The sequence below is a fragment of the Bombina bombina genome, chromosome 9 (assembly GCF_027579735.1).
Source record: "Bombina bombina isolate aBomBom1 chromosome 9, aBomBom1.pri, whole genome shotgun sequence".
Classification (NCBI taxonomy): domain Eukaryota; kingdom Metazoa; phylum Chordata; class Amphibia; order Anura; family Bombinatoridae; genus Bombina; species Bombina bombina.
In genome coordinates this window covers 14426168-14451010 of record NC_069507.1, presented here as the reverse complement: position 1 = coordinate 14451010, position 24843 = coordinate 14426168, and the positions used below count along the sequence as shown (strand labels likewise).

Genomic DNA, 24843 nt, shown 5'->3' with positions numbered 1-24843 from the left:
CACTAGATAACAGCACTATTACCTGCCATGTAGTGCTACAGATACTACCTAGGTATCTCTATAACACACAATATTATACATTAGCAAGAGCACTAGATAACAGCACTATTACCTGTCATGTAGTGCTACAGATGCTACCTAGGTATCTCTATAACACACATTTATTATACATTAGCAAGAGCACTAGATAACAGCACTATTACCTGTCATGTAGTGCTACAGATGCTACCTAGGTATCTCTATAACACAATATTATACATTAGCAAGAGCACTAGATAACAGCACTATTACCTGTCATGTAGTGCTACAGATACTACCTAGGTATCTCTATAACACACAATATTATACATTAGCAAGATCACTAGATAACAGCACTATTACCTGTCATGTAGTGCTACAGATACTACCTAGGTATCTCTATAACACAATATTATACATTAGCAAGAGCACTAGATAACAGCACTATTACCTGTCATGTAGTGCTACAGATACTACCTAGGTATCTCTATAACACACAATATTATACATTAGCAAGAGCACTAGATAACAGCATTATTACCTGTCATGTAGTGCTACAGATACTACCTAGGTATCTCTATAACACAATATTATACATTAGCAAGAGCACTAGATAACAGCACTATTACCTGTCATGTAGTGCTACAGATGCTACCTAGGTATCTCTATAACACACAATATTATACATTAGCAAGAGCACTAGATAACAGCACTATTACCTGTCATGTAGTGCTACAAATACTACCTAGGTATCTCTATAACACATAATATTATACATTAGCAAGAGCACTAGATAACAGCACTATTACCTGTCATGTAGTTCTACAGATACTACCTAGGTATCTCTATAACGCAATATTATACATTAGCGAGAGCACTAGATAACAGCACTATTACCTGTCATGTAGTGCTACAAATACTACCTAGGTATCTCTATAACACATAATATTATACATTAGCAAGAGCACTAGATAACAGCACTATTACCTGTCATGTAGTGCTACAGATGCTACCTAGGTATCTCTATAACACACATTTACTATACATTAGCAAGAGCACTAGATAACAGCACTATTACCTGTCATGTAGTGCTACAGATGCTACCTAGGTATCTCTATAACACACATTTATTATACATTAGCAAGAGCACTAGATAACAGCACTATTACCTGTCATGTAGTGCTACAGATACTACCTAGGTATCTCTATAACACAATATTATACATTAGCAAGAGCACTAGATAACAGCACTATTACCTGTCATGTAGTGCTACAGATACTACCTAGGTATCTCTATAACACAGTATTATACATTAGCAAGAGCACTAGATAACAGCACTATTACCTGTCATGTAGTGCTACAGATGCTACCTAGGTATCTCTATAACACACATTTATTATACATTAGCAAGAGCACTAGATAACAGCACTATTACCTGTCATGTAGTGCTACAGATACTACCTAGGTATCTCTATAACACACAATATTATACATTAGCAAGAGCACTAGATAACAGCACTATTACCTGTCATGTAGTGCTACAGATACTACCTAGGTATCTCTATAACACACAATATTATACATTAGCAAGAGCACTAGATAACAGCACTATTACCTGTCATGTAGTGCTACAGATGCTACCTAGGTATCTCTATAACACACAATATTATACATTAGCAAGAACACTAGATAACAGCACTATTACCTGTCATGTAGTGCTACAGATACTACCTAGGTATCTCTATAACACAATATTATACATTAGCAAGAGCACTAGATAAAAGCACTAATACCTGTCATGTAGTGCTACAGATACTACCTAGGTATCTCATAACACAATATTATACATTAGCAAGAGCACTAGATAACAGCACTATTACCTGTCATGTAGTGCTACAGATACTACCTAGGTATCTCTATAACACACATTATTATACATTAGCAAGAGCACTAGATAACAGCACTATTACCTGTCATGTAGTGCTACAGATACTACCTAGGTATCTCATAACACAATATTATACATTAGCAAGAGCACTAGATAAAAGCACTAATACCTGTCATGTAGTGCTACAGATACTACCTAGGTATCTCTATAACACACAATATTATACATTAGCAAGAGCACTAGATAACAGCACTATTACCTGTCATGTAGTGCTACAGATAATACCTAGGTATCTCTATAACACACATTATTATACATTAGCAAGAGCACTAGATAACAGCACTATTACCCGTCATGTAGTGCTACAGATACTACCTAGGTATCTCTATAACACACAATATTATACATTAGCAAGAGCACTAGATAACAGCACTATTACCTGTCATGTAGTGCTACAGATACTACCTAGGTATCTCTATAACACAATATTATACATTAGCAAGAGCACTAGATAACAGCACTATTACCTGTCATGTAGTGCTACAGATACTACCTAGGTATCTCTATAACACAATATTATACATTAGCAAGAGCACTAGATAACAGCACTATTACCTGTCATGTAGTGCTACAGATACTACCTAGGTATCTCTATAACACACATTATTATACATTAGCAAGAGCACTAGATAACAGCACTATTACCCGTCATGTAGTGCTACAGATACTACCTAGGTATCTCTATAACACACAATATTATACATTAGCAAGAGCACTAGTTAACAGCACTATTACCTGTCATGTAGTGCTACAGATACTACCTAGGTATCTCTATAACACAATATTATACATTAGCAAGAGCACTAGATAACAGCACTATTACCTGTCATGTAGTGCTACAGATACTACCTAGGTATCTCTATAACACACATTATTATACATTAGCAAGAGCACTAGATAACAGCACTATTACCCGTCATGTAGTGCTACAGATACTACCTAGGTATCTCTATAACACACAATATTATACAATAGCAAGATCACTAGATAACAGCACTATTACCTGTCATGTAGTGCTACAGATACTACCTAGGTATCTCTATAACACACAATATTATACATTAGCAAGAGCACTAGATAACAGCACTATTACCTGTCATGTAGTGCTACAGATGGTACCTAGGTATCTCTATAACACACAATATTATACATTAGCAAGAGCACTAGATAACAGCACTATTATCTGTCATGTAGTGCTACAGATACTACCTAGGTATCTCTATAACACACAATATTATACATTAACAAGAGCACTAGATAACAGCATTATTACCTGTCATGTAGTGCTACAGATACTACCTAGGTAGCTGTATAACACAATATTATACATTAGCAAGAGCACTAGATAACAGCACTATTACCTGTCATGTAGTGCTACAGATACTACCTAGGTATCTCTATAACACACAATATTATACATTAGCAAGAGCACTAGATAACAGCACTATTACCTGTCATGTAGTGCTACATATACTACCTAGGTATCTCTATAACACACAATATTATACATTAGCAAGAGCACTAGATAACAGCACTATTACCTGTCATGTAGTTCTACAGATACTACCTAGGTATCTCTATAACGCAATATTATACATTAGCGAGAGCACTAGATAACAGCACTATTACCTGTCATGTAGTGCTACAAATACTACCTAGGTATCTCTATAACACACAATATTATACATTAGCAAGAGCACTAGATAACAGCACTAATACCTGTCATGTAGTGCTACAGATACTACCTAGGTATCTCTATAACACACAATATTATACATTAGCAAGAGCACTAGATAACAGCACTATTACCTGTCATGTAGTGCTACAGATAATACCTAGGTATCTCTATAACACACATTATTATACATTAGCAAGAGCACTAGATAACAGCACTATTACCCGTCATGTAGTGCTACAGATACTACCTAGGTATCTCTATAACACACAATATTATACATTAGCAAGAGCACTAGATAACAGCACTATTACCTGTCATGTAGTGCTACAGATACTACCTAGGTATCTCTATAACACAATATTATACATTAGCAAGAGCACTAGATAACAGCACTATTACCTGTCATGTAGTGCTACAGATACTACCTAGGTATCTCTATAACACAATATTATACATTAGCAAGAGCACTAGATAACAGCACTATTACCTGTCATGCAGTGCTACAGATACTACCTAGGTATCTCTATAACACACATTATTATACATTAGCAAGAGCACTAGATAACAGCACTATTACCCGTCATGTAGTGCTACAGATACTACCTAGGTATCTCTATAACACACAATATTATACATTAGCAAGAGCACTAGATAACAGCACTATTACCTGTCATGTAGTGCTACAGATACTACCTAGGTATCTCTATAACACAATATTATACATTAGCAAGAGCACTAGATAACAGCACTATTACCTGTCATGTAGTGCTACAGATACTACCTAGGTATCTCTATAACACACATTATTATACATTAGCAAGAGCACTAGATAACAGCACTATTACCCGTCATGTAGTGCTACAGATACTACCTAGGTATCTCTATAACACACATTTATTATACATTAGCAAGAGCACTAGATAACAGCACTATTACCTGTCATGTAGTGCTACAGATGCTACCTAGGTATCTCTATAACACACATTTATTATACATTAGCAAGAGCACTAGATAACAGCACTATTACCTGTCATGTAGTGCTACAGATACTACCTAGGTATCTCTATAACACACATTTATTATACATTAGCAAGAGCACTAGATAACAGCACTATTACCTGTCATGTAGTGCTACAGATACTACCTAGGTATCTCTATAACACAGTATTATACATTAGCAAGAGCACTAGATAACAGCACTATTACCTGTCATGTAGTGCTACAGATGCTACCTAGGTATCTCTATAACACACATTTATTATACATTAGCAAGAGCACTAGATAACAGCACTATTACCTGTCATGTAGTGCTACAGATACTACCTAGGTATCTCTATAACACACAATATTATACATTAGCAAGAGCACTAGATAACAGCACTATTACCTGTCATGTAGTGCTACAGATACTACCTAGGTATCTCTATAACACACAATATTATACATTAGCAAGAGCACTAGATAACAGCACTATTACCTGTCATGTAGTGCTACAGATGCTACCTAGGTATCTCTATAACACACAATATTATACATTAGCAAGAACACTAGATAACAGCACTATTACCTGTCATGTAGTGCTACAGATACTACCTAGGTATCTCTATAACACAATATCATACATTAGCAAGAGCACTAGATAAAAGCACTAATACCTGTCATGTAGTGCTACAGATACTACCTAGGTATCTCATAACACAATATTATACATTAGCAAGAGCACTAGATAACAGCACTATTACCTGTCATGTAGTGCTACAGATACTACCTAGGTATCTCTATAACACACATTATTATACATTAGCAAGAGCACTAGATAACAGCACTATTACCTGTCATGTAGTGCTACAGATACTACCTAGGTATCTCATAACACAATATTATACATTAGCAAGAGCACTAGATAAAAGCACTAATACCTGTCATGTAGTGCTACAGATAATACCTAGGTATCTCTATAACACACATTATTATACATTAGCAAGAGAACTAGATAACAGCACTATTACCCGTCATGTAGTGCTACAGATACTACCTAGGTATCTCTATAACACACAATATTATACATTAGCAAGAGCACTAGATAACAGCACTATTACCTGTCATGTAGTGCTACAGATACTACCTAGGTATCTCTATAACACAATATTATACATTAGCAAGAGCACTAGATAACAGCACTATTACCTGTCATGTAGTGCTACAGATACTACCTAGGTATCTCTATAACACAATATTATACATTAGCAAGAGCACTAGATAACAGCACTATTACCTGTCATGTAGTGCTACATATACTACCTAGGTATCTCTATAACACACAATATTATACATTAGCAAGAGCACTAGATAACAGCACTATTACCTGTCATGTAGTTCTACAGATACTACCTAGGTATCTCTATAACGCAATATTATACATTAGCGAGAGCACTAGATAACAGCACTATTACCTGTCATGTAGTGCTACAAATACTACCTAGGTATCTCTATAACACACAATATTATACATTAGCAAGAGCACTAGATAACAGCACTAATACCTGTCATGTAGTGCTACAGATACTACCTAGGTATCTCTATAACACACAATATTATACATTAGCAAGAGCACTAGATAACAGCACTATTACCTGTCATGTAGTGCTACAGATAATACCTAGGTATCTCTATAACACACATTATTATACATTAGCAAGAGCACTAGATAACAGCACTATTACCCGTCATGTAGTGCTACAGATACTACCTAGGTATCTCTATAACACACAATATTATACATTAGCAAGAGCACTAGATAACAGCACTATTACCTGTCATGTAGTGCTACAGATACTACCTAGGTATCTCTATAACACAATATTATACATTAGCAAGAGCACTAGATAACAGCACTATTACCTGTCATGTAGTGCTACAGATACTACCTAGGTATCTCTATAACACAATATTATACATTAGCAAGAGCACTAGATAACAGCACTATTACCTGTCATGCAGTGCTACAGATACTACCTAGGTATCTCTATAACACACATTATTATACATTAGCAAGAGCACTAGATAACAGCACTATTACCCGTCATGTAGTGCTACAGATACTACCTAGGTATCTCTATAACACACAATATTATACATTAGCAAGAGCACTAGATAACAGCACTATTACCTGTCATGTAGTGCTACAGATACTACCTAGGTATCTCTATAACACAATATTATACATTAGCAAGAGCACTAGATAACAGCACTATTACCTGTCATGTAGTGCTACAGATACTACCTAGGTATCTCTATAACACACATTATTATACATTAGCAAGAGCACTAGATAACAGCACTATTACCCGTCATGTAGTGCTACAGATACTACCTAGGTATCTCTATAACACACATTTATTATACATTAGCAAGAGCACTAGATAACAGCACTATTACCTGTCATGTAGTGCTACAGATGCTACCTAGGTATCTCTATAACACACATTTATTATACATTAGCAAGAGCACTAGATAACAGCACTATTACCTGTCATGTAGTGCTACAGATACTACCTAGGTATCTCTATAACACACAATATTATACATTAGCAAGAGCACTAGATAACAGCACTATTACCTGTCATGTAGTGCTACAGATACTACCTAGGTATCTCTATAACACAGTATTATACATTAGCAAGAGCACTAGATAACAGCACTATTACCTGTCATGTAGTGCTACAGATGCTACCTAGGTATCTCTATAACACACATTTATTATACATTAGCAAGAGCACTAGATAACAGCACTATTACCTGTCATGTAGTGCTACAGATACTACCTAGGTATCTCTATAACACACAATATTATACATTAGCAAGAGCACTAGATAACAGCACTATTACCTGTCATGTAGTGCTACAGATACTACCTAGGTATCTCTATAACACACAATATTATACATTAGCAAGAACACTAGATAACAGCACTATTACCTGTCATGTAGTGCTACAGATACTACCTAGGTATCTCTATAACACAATATCATACATTAGCAAGAGCACTAGATAAAAGCACTAATACCTGTCATGTAGTGCTACAGATACTACCTAGGTATCTCATAACACAATATTATACATTAGCAAGAGCACTAGATAACAGCACTATTACCTGTCATGTAGTGCTACAGATACTACCTAGGTATCTCTATAACACACATTATTATACATTAGCAAGAGCACTAGATAACAGCACTATTACCTGTCATGTAGTGCTACAGATACTACCTAGGTATCTCATAACACAATATTATACATTAGCAAGAGCACTAGATAAAAGCACTAATACCTGTCATGTAGTGCTACAGATAATACCTAGGTATCTCTATAACACACATTATTATACATTAGCAAGAGAACTAGATAACAGCACTATTACCCGTCATGTAGTGCTACAGATACTACCTAGGTATCTCTATAACACACAATATTATACATTAGCAAGAGCACTAGATAACAGCACTATTACCTGTCATGTAGTGCTACAGATACTACCTAGGTATCTCTATAACACAATATTATACATTAGCAAGAGCACTAGATAACAGCACTATTACCTGTCATGTAGTGCTACAGATACTACCTAGGTATCTCTATAACACAATATTATACATTAGCAAGAGCACTAGATAACAGCACTATTACCTGTCATGTAGTGCTACAGATACTACCTAGGTATCTCTATAACACACATTATTATACATTAGCAAGAGCACTAGATAACATCACTATTACCCATCATGTAGTGCTACAGATACTACCTAGGTATCTCTATAACACACAATATTATACAATAGCAAGATCACTAGATAACAGCACTATTACCTGTCATGTAGTGCTACAGATACTACCTAGGTATCTCTATAACACACAATATTATACATTAGCAAGAGCACTAGATAACAGCACTATTATCTGTCATGTAGTGCTACAGATACTACCTAGGTATCTCTATAACACACAATATTATACATTAACAAGAGCACTAGATAACAGCATTATTACCTGTCATGTAGTGCTACAGATACTACCTAGGTAGCTGTATAACACAATATTATACATTAGCAAGAGCACTAGATAACAGCACTATTACCTGTCATGTAGTGCTACAGATACTACCTAGGTATCTCTATAACACACAATATTATACATTAGCAAGAGCACTAGATAACAGCACTATTACCTGTCATGTAGTGCTACATATACTACCTAGGTATCTCTATAACACACAATATTATACATTAGCAAGAGCACTAGATAACAGCACTATTACCTGTCATGTAGTGCTACAGATACTACCTAGGTATCTCTATAACACACAATATTATACATTAGCAAGAGCACTAGATAACAACACTATTACCTGTCATATAGTACTACAGATACTACCTAGGTATCTCTATAACACACAATATTATACATTAGCAAGAGCACTAGATAACAGCACTATTACCTGTCATGTAGTGCTACAGATACTACCTAGGTATCTCTATAACACATAATATTATACATTAGCAAGAGCACTAGATAACAGCATTATTACCTGTCATGTAGTGGTACAGATGCTACCTAGGTATCTCTATAACACAATATTATACATTAGCAAAAGCACTAGATAATAGCACTATTACCTGTCATGTAGTGCTACAGATACTACCTAGGTATCTCTATAACACACAATATTATACATTTGTAAGAGCACTAGATAACAGCACTATTACCTGTCATGTAGTGCTAAGGATGCTACCTAGGTATCTCTATAACACACAATATTATTCATTAGCAAGAGCACTAGATAACAGCACTATTACCTGTCATGTAGTGCTACATATGCTACCTAGGTATCTCTATAACACAATATTATTCATTAGCAAGAGCACTAGATAACAGCACTATTACCTGTCATGTAGTGCTACAGATACTACCTAGGTATCTCTATAACACAATATTATTCATTAGCAAGAGCACTAGATAACAGCACTATTACCTGTCATGTAGTGCTACAGATACTACCTAGGTATCTCTATAACACACAATATTATACATTAGCAAGTGCACTAGATAACAGCACTATTACCTGTCATGTAGTGCTACAGATACTACCTAGGTATCTCTATAACACACAATATTATACATTAGCAAGAGCACTAGATAACAGCACTATTACCTGTCATGTAGTGCTACAGATACTACGTAGGTATCTCTATAACGCAATATTATACATTAGCAAGAGCACTAGATAACAGCACTATTACCTGTCATGTAGTGCTACAGATGCTACCTAGGTATCTCTATAACACAATATTATACATTAGCAAGAGCACTAGATAACAGCACTATTACCTGTCATGTAGTGCTACAGATACTACCTAGGTATCTCTATAACACACAATATTATACATTAGCAAGAGCACTAGATAACAGCACTATTACCTGTCATGTAGTGCTACAGATACTACCTAGGCATCTCTATAACACAATATTATACATTAGCAAGAGCACTAGATAACAGCACTATTACCTGTCATGTAGTGCTACAGATACTACCTAGGTATCTCTATAACACACAATATTATACATTAGCAAGAGCACTAGATAACAGCACTATTACCTGTCATGTAGTGCTACAGATACTACCTAGGCATCTCTATAACACAATATTATACATTAGCAAGAGCACTAGATAACAGCACTGTTACCTGTCATGTAGTGCTACAGATACTACCTAGGTATCTCTATAACACACAATATTATACATTAGCAAGAGCACTAGATAGCAGAACTATTACCTGTCATGTAGTGTTACAGATACTACCTAGGTATCTCTATAACACATAATATTATACATTAGCAAGAGCACTAGATAACAGCACTATTACCTGTTATGTAGTGTTAGATACTACCTAGGTATCTCTATAACACACAATATTATACATTAGTAAGAGCACTAGATAACAGCACTATTACCTGTCATGTAGTGCTACAGATACTACCTAGGTATCTCTATAACACACAATATTATACATTAGCAAGAGCACTAGATAACAGCACTATTACTTGTCATGTAGTGCTACAGATACTACCTAGGTATCTCTATAACACACAATATAATATATTAGCAAAAGCACTAGATAACAGCATTATTACCTGTCATGTAGTGCTACAGATACTACCTAGGTATCTCTATAACACACAATATAATATATTAGCAAGATCACTAGATAACAGCACTATTACCTGTCATGTAGTGCTACATATGCTACCTAGGTATCTCTATAACACACAATATTATACATTAGCAAGAGCACTAGATAGCAGCACTATTACCTGTCATGTAGTGCTACAGATGCTACCTAGGTATCTCTATAACACACAAAATTATACATTAGCAAGAGCACTAGATAACAGCTCTATTACCTGTCATGTAGTGCTACAGATACTACCTAGGTATCTCTATAACACAATATTATACATTAGCAAGAGCACTAGATAACAGCACTATTACCTGTCATGTAGTGCTACAGATACTACCTAGGTATCTCTATAACACACAATATTATACATTAGCAAGAGCACTAGATAACAGCACTATTACCTGTCATGTAGTGCTACATATACTACCTAGGTATCTCTATAACACAATATTATACATTAGCAAGAGCATTAGATAACAGCACTATTACCTGTCATGTAGTGCTACAGATACTACCTAGGTATCTCAATAACACAATATTATCCATTAGCAAGAGCATTAGATAACAGCACTATTACCTGTCATGTAGTGCTACAGATACTACCTAGGTATCTCTATAACACAATATTATACATTAGCAAGAGCATTAGATAACAGCACTATTACCTGTCATGTAGTGCTACAGATACTACCTAGGTATCTCTATAACACATAATATTATACATTAGCAAGAGCACTAGATAACAGCACTATTACCTGTCATGTAGTGCTACAGATACTACCTAGGTATCTCTATAACACAATATTATACATTAGCAAGAGCACTAGATAACAGCACTATTACCTGTCATGTAGTGCTACAGATACTACCTAGGTATCTCTATAACACAATATTATACATTAGCAAGAGCATTAGATAACAGCACTATTACCTGTCATGTAGTGCACCAGATGCTACCTAGGTATCTCTATAACACACAATATTATACATTAGCAAGAGCACTAGATAACAGCACTATTACCTGTCATGTAGTGCTACAGATACTACCTAGGTATCTCTATAACACACAATATTATACATTAGCAAGAGCACTAGATAACAGCACTATTACCTGTCATGTAGTGCTACAGATACTACCTAGGTATCTCTATAGCACACAATATTATACATTAGCAAGAGCACTAGATAACAGCACTATTACCTGTCATGTAGTGCTACATATGCTACCTAGGTATCTCTATAACACACAATATTATACATTAGCAAGAGCACTAGATAACAGCACTATTACCTGTCATGTAGTGCTACAGATACTACCTAGGTATCTCTATAGCACACAATATTATACATTAGCAAGAGCACTAGATAACAGCACTATTACCTGTCATGTAGTGCTACAGATACTACCTAGGTATCTCTATAACACACAATATTATACATTAGCGAGAGCACTAGATAAGAGCACTATTACCTGTCATGTAGTGCTACAGATACTACCTAGGTATCTCTATAACATAATATTATACATTAGCAAGAGCACTAGATAACAGCACTATTACCTGTCATGTAGTGTTACAGATACTACCTAGGTATCTCTTCAGCAATGAATATTATGGGAACAAAGCAAATTTTATAATAGAAGTAAATTGGATTTTTTTTTTTTCAAATGTTTTGCTCCTTGTCTGAATCACACAAAAAATGTTTTTATATCCCTTTAATGTCTTACAACAAAGTGACCTCAAAGCTATGATGATCACACAAGAAGCACTTTCTTTTTAATGACACGATGAGTCCACGGATCATCTTAATTACTAATGGGATATTCACCTCCTGGCCAGCAGGAGGTGGCAAAGAGCACCACAGCAGAGCTGTTAAATAGCTCCTCCCCTCCCTCCTACTCCAGTCATTCTCTTTGCTTACATTAGTGATAGGAAGTGGCAAAGTGAGGGTTTCTGTGGATAGATTTACAAGGTTGCAACTTGATCCTTTCTTCGCACTTTTTCTAATTTTTGCTAATTTGACTCTCTTGCCTCAACTGAGGCCGTTTTTGGGAGAGAGGTTCTCAAGCAGTGGTGCCTTCTGTTTAGATTCCCTGTCTTGTCCTCAAGTATCCTCTGTGTACTCTAGCTTTGGTTTTGGATCCCATTAATAATTAAGATGATCCGTGGACTCATCGTGACAAAAAAAGAAATAAATTTATCAGGTAAGCATACATTTTGTTTTTAATCCTACTGTCTCTATCCTTGAGGGGCATTAAAACAAATGGCTTGGTGTTTATCTGTTCAGCAAAGCAAAATGGTACATTTAAGGTTTGTATGTTAGGGATTGTCAGTTCCTGGGCTCCCAAACCTCTGGAATGTATCTTTATTCCTACAGAACAGCAGCAAGGTTATGTTATTTTTTCGGTTTGACAAATGGACATAGAAAGGGAGACTAGACTGACGAGAAAAAGGTTAATATATACAATGTATCATGTGTGCAAACCATACTACATGAGCTTACCTGTAAGTACATAAGGTGTTTAAAATACAAGGTATATAAACAGCAATACATTGGGAAGATAACTCTGTATAGTGGCACAGAACCAGAACACTCTACGTTGCATTATTACAATAAAGACATGAATAAGGCAGAACAGCAAATAGGGGAGATAGTGTGGGAACAGGTAACAATATTGTAGTCAGTTTTATTTGGGAACTTATAGCTCATGGTCTGCTTCTTCTATAAACCCAGAGCAGAAGGCTTATCAGACGTCTCTCTAGAGCTTGTGAGCAGTATCCTAGTGAAGTTATAGCTCATGATGATCTTCTATAAACCCAGAGCAGAAGGATTATCAGACGTCTCTCTAGAGCTTGTGAACAGTATCCTAGTGAAGTTATAGCTCATGATCTTCTATAAACCCAGAGCAGAAGGCTTATCAGACGTCTCTCTAGAGCTTGTGAGCAGTATCCTAGTGAAGTTATAGCTCATGATGATCTTCTATAAACCCAGAGCAGAAGGATTATCTGACGTCTCTCTAGAGCTTGTGAGCAGTATCCTAGTGAAGTTATAGCTCATGATCTTCTTCTATAAACCCAGAGCAGAAGGATTATCAGACGTCTCTCTAGAGCTTGTGAGCAGTATCCTAGTGAAGTTATAGCTCATGATGATCTTCTATAAACCCAGAGCAGAAGGATTATCAGACGTCTCTCTAGAGCTTGTGAGCAGTATCCTAGTGAAGTTATAGCTCATGATCTTCTATAAACCCAGAGCAGAAGGCTTATCAGACGTCTCTCTAGAGTTTGTGAGCAGTATCCTAGTGAAGTTATAGCTCATGATGATCTTCTATAAACCCAGAGCAGAAGGATTATCAGACGTCTCTCTAGAGCTTGTGAGCAGTATCCTAGTGAAGTTATAGCTCATGATCTTCTATAAACCCAGAGCAGAAAGCTTATCAGACGTCTCTCTAGAGTTTGTGAGCAGTATCCTAGTGAAGTTATAGCTCATGATGATCTTCTATAAACCCAGAGCAGAAGGCTTATCAGACGTCTCTCTAGAGCTTGTGAGCAGTATCCTAGTGAAGTTATAGCTCATGATCTTCTATAAACCCAGAGCAGAAGGCTTATCAGACGTCTCTCTAGAGCTTGTGAGCAGTATCCTAGTGAAGTTATAGCTCATGATGATCTTCTATAAACCCAGAGCAGAAGGCTTATCTGACGTCTCTCTAGAGCTTGTGAGCAGTATCCTAGTGAAGTTATAGCTCATGATCTTCTTCTATAAACCCAGAGCAGAAGGATTATCAGACGTCTCTCTAGAGCTTGTGAGCAGTATCCTAGTGAAGTTATAGCTCATGATGATCTTCTATAAACCCAGAGCAGAAGGATTATCAGACGTCTCTCTAGAGCTTGTGAGCAGTATCCTAGTGAAGTTATAGCTCATGATGATCTTCTATAAACCCAGAGCAGAAGGATTATCTGACGTCTCTCTAGAGCTTGTGAGCAGTATCCTAGTGAAGTTATAGCTCATGATCTTCTATAAACCCAGAGCAGAAGGATTATCAGACGTCTCTCTAGAGCTTGTGAGCAGTATCCTAGTGAAGTTATAGCTCATGATCTTCTTCTATAAACCCAGAGCAGAAGGATTATCAGACGTCTCTCTAGAGCTTGTGAGCAGTATCCTAGTGAAGTTATAGCTCATGATCTTCTATAAACCCAGAGCAGAAGGCTTATCAGACGTCTCTCTAGAGCTTGTGAGCAGTATCCTAGTGAAGTTATAGCTCATGATCTTCTATAAACCCAGAGCAAAAGGATTATCTGACGTCTCTCTAGAGCTTGTGAGCAGTATCCCCTGAAGTTATAGCTCATGATCTTCTATAAACCCAGAGCAGAAGGCTTATCAGACGTCTCTCTAGAGCTTGTGAGCAGTATCCTAGTGAAGTTATAGCTCATGATCTTCTATAAACCCAGAGCAGAAGGATTATCTGACGTCTCTCTAGAGCTTGTGAGCAGTATCCTAGTGAAGTTATAGCTCATGATCTTCTATAAACCCAGAGCAGAAGGCTTATCAGACGTCTCTCTAGAGCTTGTGAGCAGTATCCTAGTGAAGTTATAGCTCATGATGATCTTCTATAAACCCAAAGCAGAAGGATTATCAGACGTCTCTCTAGAGCTTGTGAGCAGTATCCTAGTGAAGTTATAGCTCATGATCTTCTTCTATAAACCCAGAGCAGAAGGATTATCTGACGTCTCTCTAGAGCTTGTGAGCAGTATCCTAGTGAAGTTATAGCTCATGATGATCTTCTATAAACCCAGAGCAGAAGGCTTATCAGACGTCTCTCTAGAGCTTGTGAGCAGTATCCTAGTGAAGTTATAGCTCATGATCTTCTATAAACCCAGAGCAGAAGGATTATCAGACGTCTCTCTAGAGCTTGTGAGCAGTATCCTAGTGAAGTTATAGCTCATGATCTTCTATAAACCCAGAGCAGAAGGCTTATCAGACGTCTCTCTAGAGCTTGTGAGCAGTATCCTAGTGAAGTTATAGCTCATGATCTTCTATAAACCCAGAGCAGAAGGCTTATCAGACGTCTCTCTAGAGCTTGTGAGCAGTATCCTAGTGAAGTTATAGCTCATGATCTTCTATAAACCCAGAGCAGAAGGCTTATCAGCTGTCTCTCTAGAGCTTGTGAGCAGTATCCTAGTGAAGTTATAGCTCATGATCTTCTATAAACCCAGAGCAGAAGGATTATCTGACGTCTCTCTAGAGCTTGTGAGCAGTATCCTAGTGAAGTTATAGCTCATGATCTTCTATAAACCCAGAGCAGAAGGCTTATCAGACGTCTCTCTAGAGCTTGTGAGCAGTATCCTAGTGAAGTTATAGCTCATGAGGATCTTCTATAAACCCAGAGCAGAAGGATTATCAGACGTCTCTCTAGAGCTTGTGAGCAGTATCCTAGTGAAGTTATAGCTCATGATCTTCTATAAACCCAGAGCAGAAGGATTATCAGACGTCTCTCTAGAGCTTGTGAGCAGTATCCTAGTGAAGTTATAGCTCATGATCTTCTTCTATAAACCCAGAGCAGAAGGATTATCTGACGTCTCTCTAGAGCTTGTGAGCAGTATCCTAGTGAAGTTATAGCTCATGATGATCTTCTATAAACCCAGAGCAGAAGGCTTATCAGACGTCTCTCTAGAGCTTGTGAGCAGTATCCTAGTGAAGTTATAGCTCATGATCTTCTATAAACCCAGAGCAGAAGGCTTATCAGACGTCTCTCTAGAGCTTGTGAGCAGTATCCTAGTGAAGTTATAGCTCATGATCTTCTATAAACCCAGAGCAGAAGGCTTATCAGACGTCTCTCTAGAGCTTGTGAGCAGTATCCTAGTGAAGTTATAGCTCATGATCTTCTATAAACCCAGAGCAGAAGGATTATCTGACGTCTCTCTAGAGCTTGTGAGCAGTATCCTAGTGAAGTTATAGCTCATGATCTTCTATAAACCCAGAGCAGAAGGCTTATCAGACGTCTCTCTAGAGCTTGTGAGCAGTATCCTAGTGAAGTTATAGCTCATGATGATCTTCTATAAACCCAGAGCAGAAGGATTATCAGACGTCTCTCTAGAGCTTGTGAGCAGTATCCTAGTGAAGTTATAGCTCATGATCTTCTATAAACCCAGAGCAGAAGGATTATCAGACGTCTCTCTAGAGCTTGTGAGCAGTATCCTAGTGAAGTTATAGCTCATGATGATCTTCTATAAACCCAGAGCAGAAGGCTTATCAGACGTCTCTCTAGAGCTTGTGAGCAGTATCCTAGTGAAGTTATAGCTCATGATGATCTTCTATAAACCCAGAGCAGAAGGCTTATCAGACGTCTCTCTAGAGCTTGTGAGCAGTATCCTAGTGAAGTTATAGCTCATGATCTTCTATAAACCCAGAGCAGAAGGATTATCAGACGTCTCTCTAGAGCTTGTGAGCAGTATCCTAGTGAAGTTATAGCTCATGATGATCTTCTATAAACCCAGAGCAGAAGGCTTATCAGACGTCTCTCTAGAGCTTGTGAGCAGTATCCTAGTGAAGTTATAGCTCATGATCTTCTATAAACCCAGAGCAGAAGGATTATCTGACGTCTCTCTAGAGCTTGTGAGCAGTATCCTAGTGAAGTTATAGCTCATGATCTTCTATAAACCCAGAGCAGAAGGATTATCTGACGTCTCTCTAGAGCTTGTGAGCAGTGTCCTAGTGAAGTTATAGCTCATGATCTTCTATAAACTCAGAGCAGAAGGATTATCAGACGTCTCTCTAGAGCTTGTGAGCAGTGTCCTAGTGAAGTTATAGCTCATGATCTTCTATAAACCCAGAGCAGAAGGCTTATCTGACGTCTCTCTAGAGCTTGTGAGCAGTATCCTAGTGAAGTTATAGCTCATGATGATCTTCTATAAACCCAGAGCAGAAGGCTTATCAGACGTCTCTCTAGAGCTTGTGAGCAGTATTCTAGTCAAGTTATACACACATCACTAGCCAGGGATCCTCTACTGCATTTTGTACAGCTCATACTGAAATTAAACACCACAGATGATTATAATCCACTTCACTTTTGTATAGGATTCTGCAGCTCGTGCTCCAGTTGTGACAAAAAGTGCATCTTCTCGGATTGGAAAACTACAAGTAACTATGATTTACTAAACCCTCTCTTCTTCTGCTCCATTTTCTCTTAGTGCCTGTGAAGCTGATTTTTATTTCTAATCTCTATTAATTACACCCTTTAAAAAACAATCTCCAGTTTTCCTTCTTTGGTGTTTGAGTTGGGCTTCTCTGGATGCTGAGGTTTGCAGCCTCTCTGTATCTCGCTCTGTTTGCAAAACTATCAGCCTTTGCCGCACAACGCTCAGATTTAAACTGGGATTGTCACATGGGTTCTCATAAAGATAATACTGGGATGGGATTTACTTTTTTATGGCTTTTGTCGTGTGATTGGTTGATGGGAAATTTGTATTGGCAAAATCTGTAATAAAAATAAAGTGCTGAAATACAAGATCATGTAAGATACCTGCTTTTACTTGCGGTCACTGTATGGGAAGAAGAACATACATGGTACACATTTCTGTTTATCACTGTATGAGGTTACAGTCCTGTGATCAGTTGCTGGTAGAAATGAGCATTAAAACCTGGTGTTACCTGGTTTTAATCCGTTATTGTTTATTTCTCCTCCTGCTTTTTGTATTCCTAATTAGGCTAGAGACTTATTTTATTCTATTATTACCCTGGTGGGGAGAATGATCACCTGCGTTGGAGCTTCTTATGCATTTATCAAGCACTTGGTGTCAGTAATTATGCCCTGTGCCATGCAGAGAGAGGATTACATCAAGAATAATGCAGAAAAGATGTAGCTATTTCAGTGTATTATTACGTTTGAATTATAAAAAAAACAAATTGTACAGTCCCAGTTTAATGATGTTTCAACCCCTCTATTAACCAAGCAAGCGCTCCTTCAGCTGAGATAGAAACCCCTGTGTCATGCACCTGATTATTTTTATTATTCGTAGGCAAACCTGAACATTAACCCAGCTACCATGTTACCTGGTGCAGTGCCCAAACTGTCAAGCACATGGCATACTGCGCCCTCGCATGTGTCTCCTTCACCAGCCCCTACGGATGATATTGCAGGGTTATCCACGACAAGCAGAGGTGCAGAGGAAGGAGTGAGCTTTGAAAGTCCTGTGCAGATTGATACTCTTCACAGTGCTAATAAGGTAACCTGCAAAGTTAGGCAACAAAGGAAGTGACAATTGCGCTGTAAATGATCACCAGAAAGCAAAAACAGTAGAAAAGAAAAAAGGAGATTCCCCAAACTCCTTAGATAAGCAAATACATACAGATACTCTCTAAACAGAGAGAAGGTACTTGTTTGTTCTAAACAAAGAAGCTAAATCAGTGACTACTAGACAGCAATAAAATCCAATTAAAAAAAGATTTTCATATAACATAAAATATAAAAACAAAAACCAATTTATACAGTGATCACATGTAACAAATACACTTGTTGCAAAAAGCAATAATCACACACAGTTTGCCACACGTAGTGAACAAACGTTTAACACTGCAAAGTGTATTATTCCAAACAGCTGTGTCCACAAATAATCCTGTAGTGTGGACGGAGCAAAGGACAAGATCGCTATCAGAATCCCAGAAGTTACAGATAACTGGAGTGCCAAGAGACTCTGGAATACAAAAAAATTCCAAATGACCAAAAGGAAAAGAAACAGACAACTTTGTGATTCGCGTTCCTGGACCCTGAACCTAGAAGTACGGATGCTGTGTTCTTTCTTCTTTTTTTGTCCATACACAGCATCCATACTTCTAGGTCCGGTGTCCAGGAACTCGGACGCAAATTACAAAGTACAGACGCCAAGAGAGTGGGGCCGAGACGTGAATCTAGGCGGTACATTCATCACTGTGCCAAGAGAGATTGCGGGAATCCAGCCAGAACAGCTCAGGTGTAAGTAATACGTAACACCTTGTTGTCTGTTTTTTTTCCTTTTGGTCATTTGGAATTTCTTTGTATTCCAGCATCTCCTGGCTCTCCAGTTATCTGTAACTTCTGGGATTCTGATAGCAATCTTGTCCTTTGCTCCGTCCACACCACAGGATTATTTGTGGACACAGCTGTTTGGGATACTACACTTTGCAGTATTAAAGTGAATGTAAATTTTGATGCAAAAGTGCCCGGTTTTTAAAACAAGGGCACTTTAATTCATCAAAATTTACATTTCACTTTGTTGTGAAAAAAAAACTTACCTTTTAATCTTGACAGCAGCTCTAGCCTCCTCCGGTCATCGCAAAGCCTCTTCCTGGGTCTAAAATGAGGAATCCTATCAATCATTTCTGACGTCAGAAATGGCTTGCGACGACCGGAGGAAGCTGGAGCTGCTGTCAAGTTTAAAAGGTAAGTATTTTTTCAAGAGTGAAATGTAAATTTTGATGAATTAAAGTGCCCCTGTTTTTAATCAAATTTTTAAAAAACGGGCACTTTAGCATCAAAATTTACATTCACTTTAAAGTGTCAGTAAACCTAAAAAATAATGTTATATAATTCTGCACACAGTGCAGAATTATATAACATTATTTAAGTGCTATAGTTATAAATGCCTTTTCTCCAACATAGGTGTGTCCGGTCCACGGCGTCATCCTTACTTGTGGGATATTCTCTTCCCCAACAGGAAATGGCAAAGAGCCCAGCAAAGCTGGTCACATGATCCCTCCTAGGCTCCGCCTTCCCCAGTCATTCTCTTTGCCGTTGTACAGGCAACATCTCCACGGAGATGGCTTAGAGTTTTTTAGTGTTTAACTGTAGTTTTTATTATTCAATCAAGAGTTTGTTATTTTAAAATAGTGCTGGTATGTACTATTTACTCTGAAACAGAAAAGAGATGAAGATTTCTGTTTGTAAGAGGAAAATGATTTTAGCAACCGTTACTAAAATCGATGGCTGTTCCACACAGGACTGTTGAGAGGAATTAACTTCAGTTGGGGGAACAGTGAGCAGACTTTTGCTGCTTGAGGTATGACACATTCTAACAAGACGATGTAATGCTGGAAGCTGTCATTTTCCCTATGGGATCCGGTAAGCCATTTTATTACAGACAGTAAATAAGGGCTTCACAAGGGCTTTTTAAGACTGTAGACATTTTCTGGGCTAAATCGATTTATATATAAACATATTTTATACTCCATAGCCTTGAGGAATTATTTTAATCTTGGGAATTTTGTAAAATAACCGGCAGGCACTGTATTGGACACCTTATTCTCTAGGGGCTTTCCCTAATCATAGGCAGAGTCTCATTTTCGCGCCTGTATTGCGCACTTGTTTTTGAGAAGCATGACATGCAGATGCATGTGTGAGGAGCTCTGATACATAGAAAAGACTTTCTGAAGGGCCCCTACACCAGTCTGAGGGGGCCAGGGAGGTTTTGTCTGAGGGAGAAATTTCAGATTCAGGGAAAATTTCTCAACAAGCTGAACCTGATGTGATTACATTTAAATTTAAGTTGGAACATCTCCGCGCTCTGCTTAAGGAGGTGTTATCCACTCTGGATGATTGTGAGAATTTGGTCATCCCAGAGAAACTATGTAAAATGGACAAGTTCCTAGAGGTCCCGGGGCCCCCCGAAGCTTTTCCTATACCCAAGCGGGTGGCGGACATTGTAAATAAAGAATGGGAAAGGCCCGGTATACCTTTCGTCCCTCCCCCCATATTTAAAAAATTGTTTCCTATGGTCGACCCCAGAAAGGACTTATGGCAGACAGTCCCCAAGGTCGAGGGGGCGGTTTCTACTCTAAACAAACGCACCACTATACCCATAGAAGATAGTTGTGCTTTCAAAGATCCTATGGATAAAAAATTAGAAGGTTTGCTTAAAAAGATGTTTGTTCAGCAAGGTTACCTTCTACAACCAATTTCATGCATTGTCCCTGTCACTACAGCCGCGTGTTTCTGGTTCGATGAGCTAGAAAAGGCGATCACTAGTAATTCTCCTTCTTATGAGGAGATTATGGACAGAATCCGTGCTCTCAAATTGGCTAATTCTTTCACCCTAGACGCCACTTTGCAATTGGCTAGGTTAGCGGCGAAAATCACTGGGGGCAAGGGCCACGCCCTTCCTCAGGATAGGTCTTTCAAGGCCAAAAATAAACCTAATTTTCGTCCCTTTCGTAGAAACGGACCAGCCCCAAGTGCTACGTCCTCTAAGCAAGAGGGTAATACTTCTCAAGCCAAGCCAGCCTGGAGACCAATGCAAGGCTGGAACAAGGGAAAGCAGGCCAAGAAACCTGCCACTGCTACCAAGACAGCATGAGATGTTGGCCCCCGATCCGGGACCGGATCTGGTGGGGGGCAGACTCTCTCTCTTCGCTCAGGCTTGGGCAAGAGATGTTCTGGATCCTTGGGCGCTAGAAATAGTCTCCCAAGGTTATCTTCTGGAATTCAAAGGGCTTCCCCCAAGGGGGAGGTTCCACAGGTCTCAATTGTCTTCAGACCACATAAAAAAAACAGGCATTCTTACATTGTGTAGAAGACCTGTTAAAAATGGGAGTGATTCATCCTGTTCCATTAGGAGAACAAGGGATGGGGTTCTACTCCAATCTGTTCGTAGTTCCCAAAAAAGAGGGAACGTTCAGACCAATCTTAGATCTCAAGATCCTAAACAAGTTTCTCAAGGTTCCATCGTTCAAAATGGAAACCATTCGAACAATTCTTCCTTCCATCCAGGAAGGTCAATTCATGACCACGGTGGATTTAAAGGATGCGTATCTACATATTCCTATCCACAGGGAACATCATCGGTTCCTAAGGTTCGCATTCCTGGACAAGCATTACCAGTTCGTGGCACTTCCGTTCGGATTAGCCACTGCTCCAAGGATTTTCACAAAGGTACTAGGGTCCCTTCTAGCGGTGCTAAGACCAAGGGGCATTGCAGTAGTACCTTACTTGGACGACATTCTGATTCAAGCGTCGTCCCTTCCTCTAGCAAAGGCTCACACGGACATTGTCCTGGCCTTTCTCAGATCTCACGGATGGAAAGTGAACGTAGAAAAGAGTTCTCTATCTCCGTCAACGAGGGTTCCCTTCTTGGGAACAATAATAGACTCCTTAGAAATGAGGATTTTTCTGACAGAGGCCAGAAAAACAAAACTTCTAAACTCTTGTCAAATACTTCATTCCGTTCCTCTTCCTTCCATAGCGCAGTGCATGGAAGTAATAGGTTTGATGGTAGCGGCAATGGACATAGTTCCTTTTGCGCGCATTCATCTAAGACCATTACAACTGTGCATGCTCAGTCAGTGGAATGGGGACTATACAGACTTGTCTCCGACGATACAAGTAAATCAGAGGACCAGAGATTCACTCCGTTGGTGGCTGTCCCTGGACAATCTGTCACAGGGGATGAGCTTCCGCAGACCAGAGTGGGTCATTGTCACGACCGACGCCAGTCTGATGGGCTGGGGCGCGGTCTGGGGACCCCTGAAAGCTCAGGGTCTTTGGTCTCGGGAAGAATCTCTTCTACCGATAAATATTCTGGAACTGAGAGCGATACTCAATGCTCTCAAGGCTTGGCCTCAGCTAGCAAAGGCCAAGTTCATACGGTTTCAATCAGACAACATGACGACTGTTGCGTACATCAACCATCAGGGGGGAACAAGGAGTTCCCTGGCGATGGAAGAAGTGACCAAAATCATTCAATGGGCGGAGACTCACTCCTGCCACTTGTCTGCAATCCACATCCCAGGAGTGGAAAATTGGGAAGCGGATTTTCTGAGTCGTCAGACATTACATCCGGGGGAGTGGGAACTCCATCCGGAAATCTTTGCCACATTACTCAACTGTGGGGCATTCCAGACATGGATCTGATGGCCTCTCGTCAGAACTTCAAGGTTCCTTGCTACGGGTCCAGATCCAGGGATCCCAAGGCGACTCTAGTAGATGCACTAGTAGCACCTTGGACCTTCAAACTAGCTTATGTATTCCCGCCGTTTCCTCTCATCCCCAGGCTGGTAGCCAGGATCAATCAGGAGAGGGCATCGGTGATCTTGATAGCTCCTGCGTGGCCACGCAGGACTTGGTATGCAGACCTGGTGAATATGTCATCGGCTCCACCATGGAAGCTACCTTTGAGACGAGACCTTCTTGTTCAGGGTCCGTTCGAACATCCGAATCTGGTTTCACTCCAACTGACTGCTTAGAGATTGAACGCTTGATCTTATCAAAGCGAGGGTTCTCAGATTCTGTTATTGATACTCTTGTTCAGGCCAGAAAGCCTGTAACTAGAAAAATTTACCACAAAATATGGAAAAAATATATCTGTTGGTGTGAATCTAAAGGATTCCCTTGGGACAAGGTAAAAATTCCTAAGATTCTATCCTTTCTTCAAGAAGGATTGGAGAAAGGATTATCTGCAAGTTCCTTGAAGGGACAGATTTCTGCCTTGTCTGTGTTACTTCACAAAAAGCTGGCAGCTGTGCCAGATGTTCAAGCCTTTGTTCAGGCTCTGGTTAGAATCAAGCCTGTTTACAAACCTTTGACTCCTCCTTGGAGTCTCAATTTAGTTCTTTCAGTTCTTCAGGGGGTTCCGTTTGAACCCTTACATTCCGTTGATATTAAGTTATTATCTTGGAAAGTTTTGTTTTTGGTTGCAATTTCTTCTGCTAGAAGAGTTTCAGAATTATCTGCTCTGCAGTGTTCTCCTCCTTATATGGTGTTCCATGCAGATAAGGTGGTTTTACGTACTAAACCTGGTTTTCTTCCGAAAGTTGTTTCTAACAAAAACATTAACCAGGAGATAGTCGTGCCTTCTTTGTGTCCGAATCCAGTTTCAAAGAAGGAACGTTTGTTGCACAATTTGGATGTTGTTCGCGCTCTAAAATTCTATTTAGATGCTACAAAGGATTTTAGACAAACATCTTCCTTGTTTGTTGTTTATTCTGGTAAAAGGAGAGGTCA

The 24843-nt window shown here is 38.7% G+C and overlaps 1 protein-coding gene across 4 annotated transcripts in view; it reads left to right on the top strand.

Annotated features, from left to right (window-relative positions):
* LOC128639761 (WASH complex subunit 2A) overlaps nucleotides 1-24843 on the top strand; it is a 168471-nt gene that overhangs the window by 110956 nt on the left and 32672 nt on the right. For 3 of the 4 annotated variants that reach the window (XM_053691892.1, XM_053691890.1, XM_053691888.1), the window contains 2 exons: nucleotides 17952-18014; nucleotides 18893-19099. In XM_053691892.1, coding sequence (XP_053547867.1) covers nucleotides 17952-18014; nucleotides 18893-19099 — 270 coding nt within the window. The remainder of the gene's footprint in view (nucleotides 1-17951; nucleotides 18015-18892; nucleotides 19100-24843) is intronic. The other variant, XM_053691891.1, reaches the window with a different exon arrangement.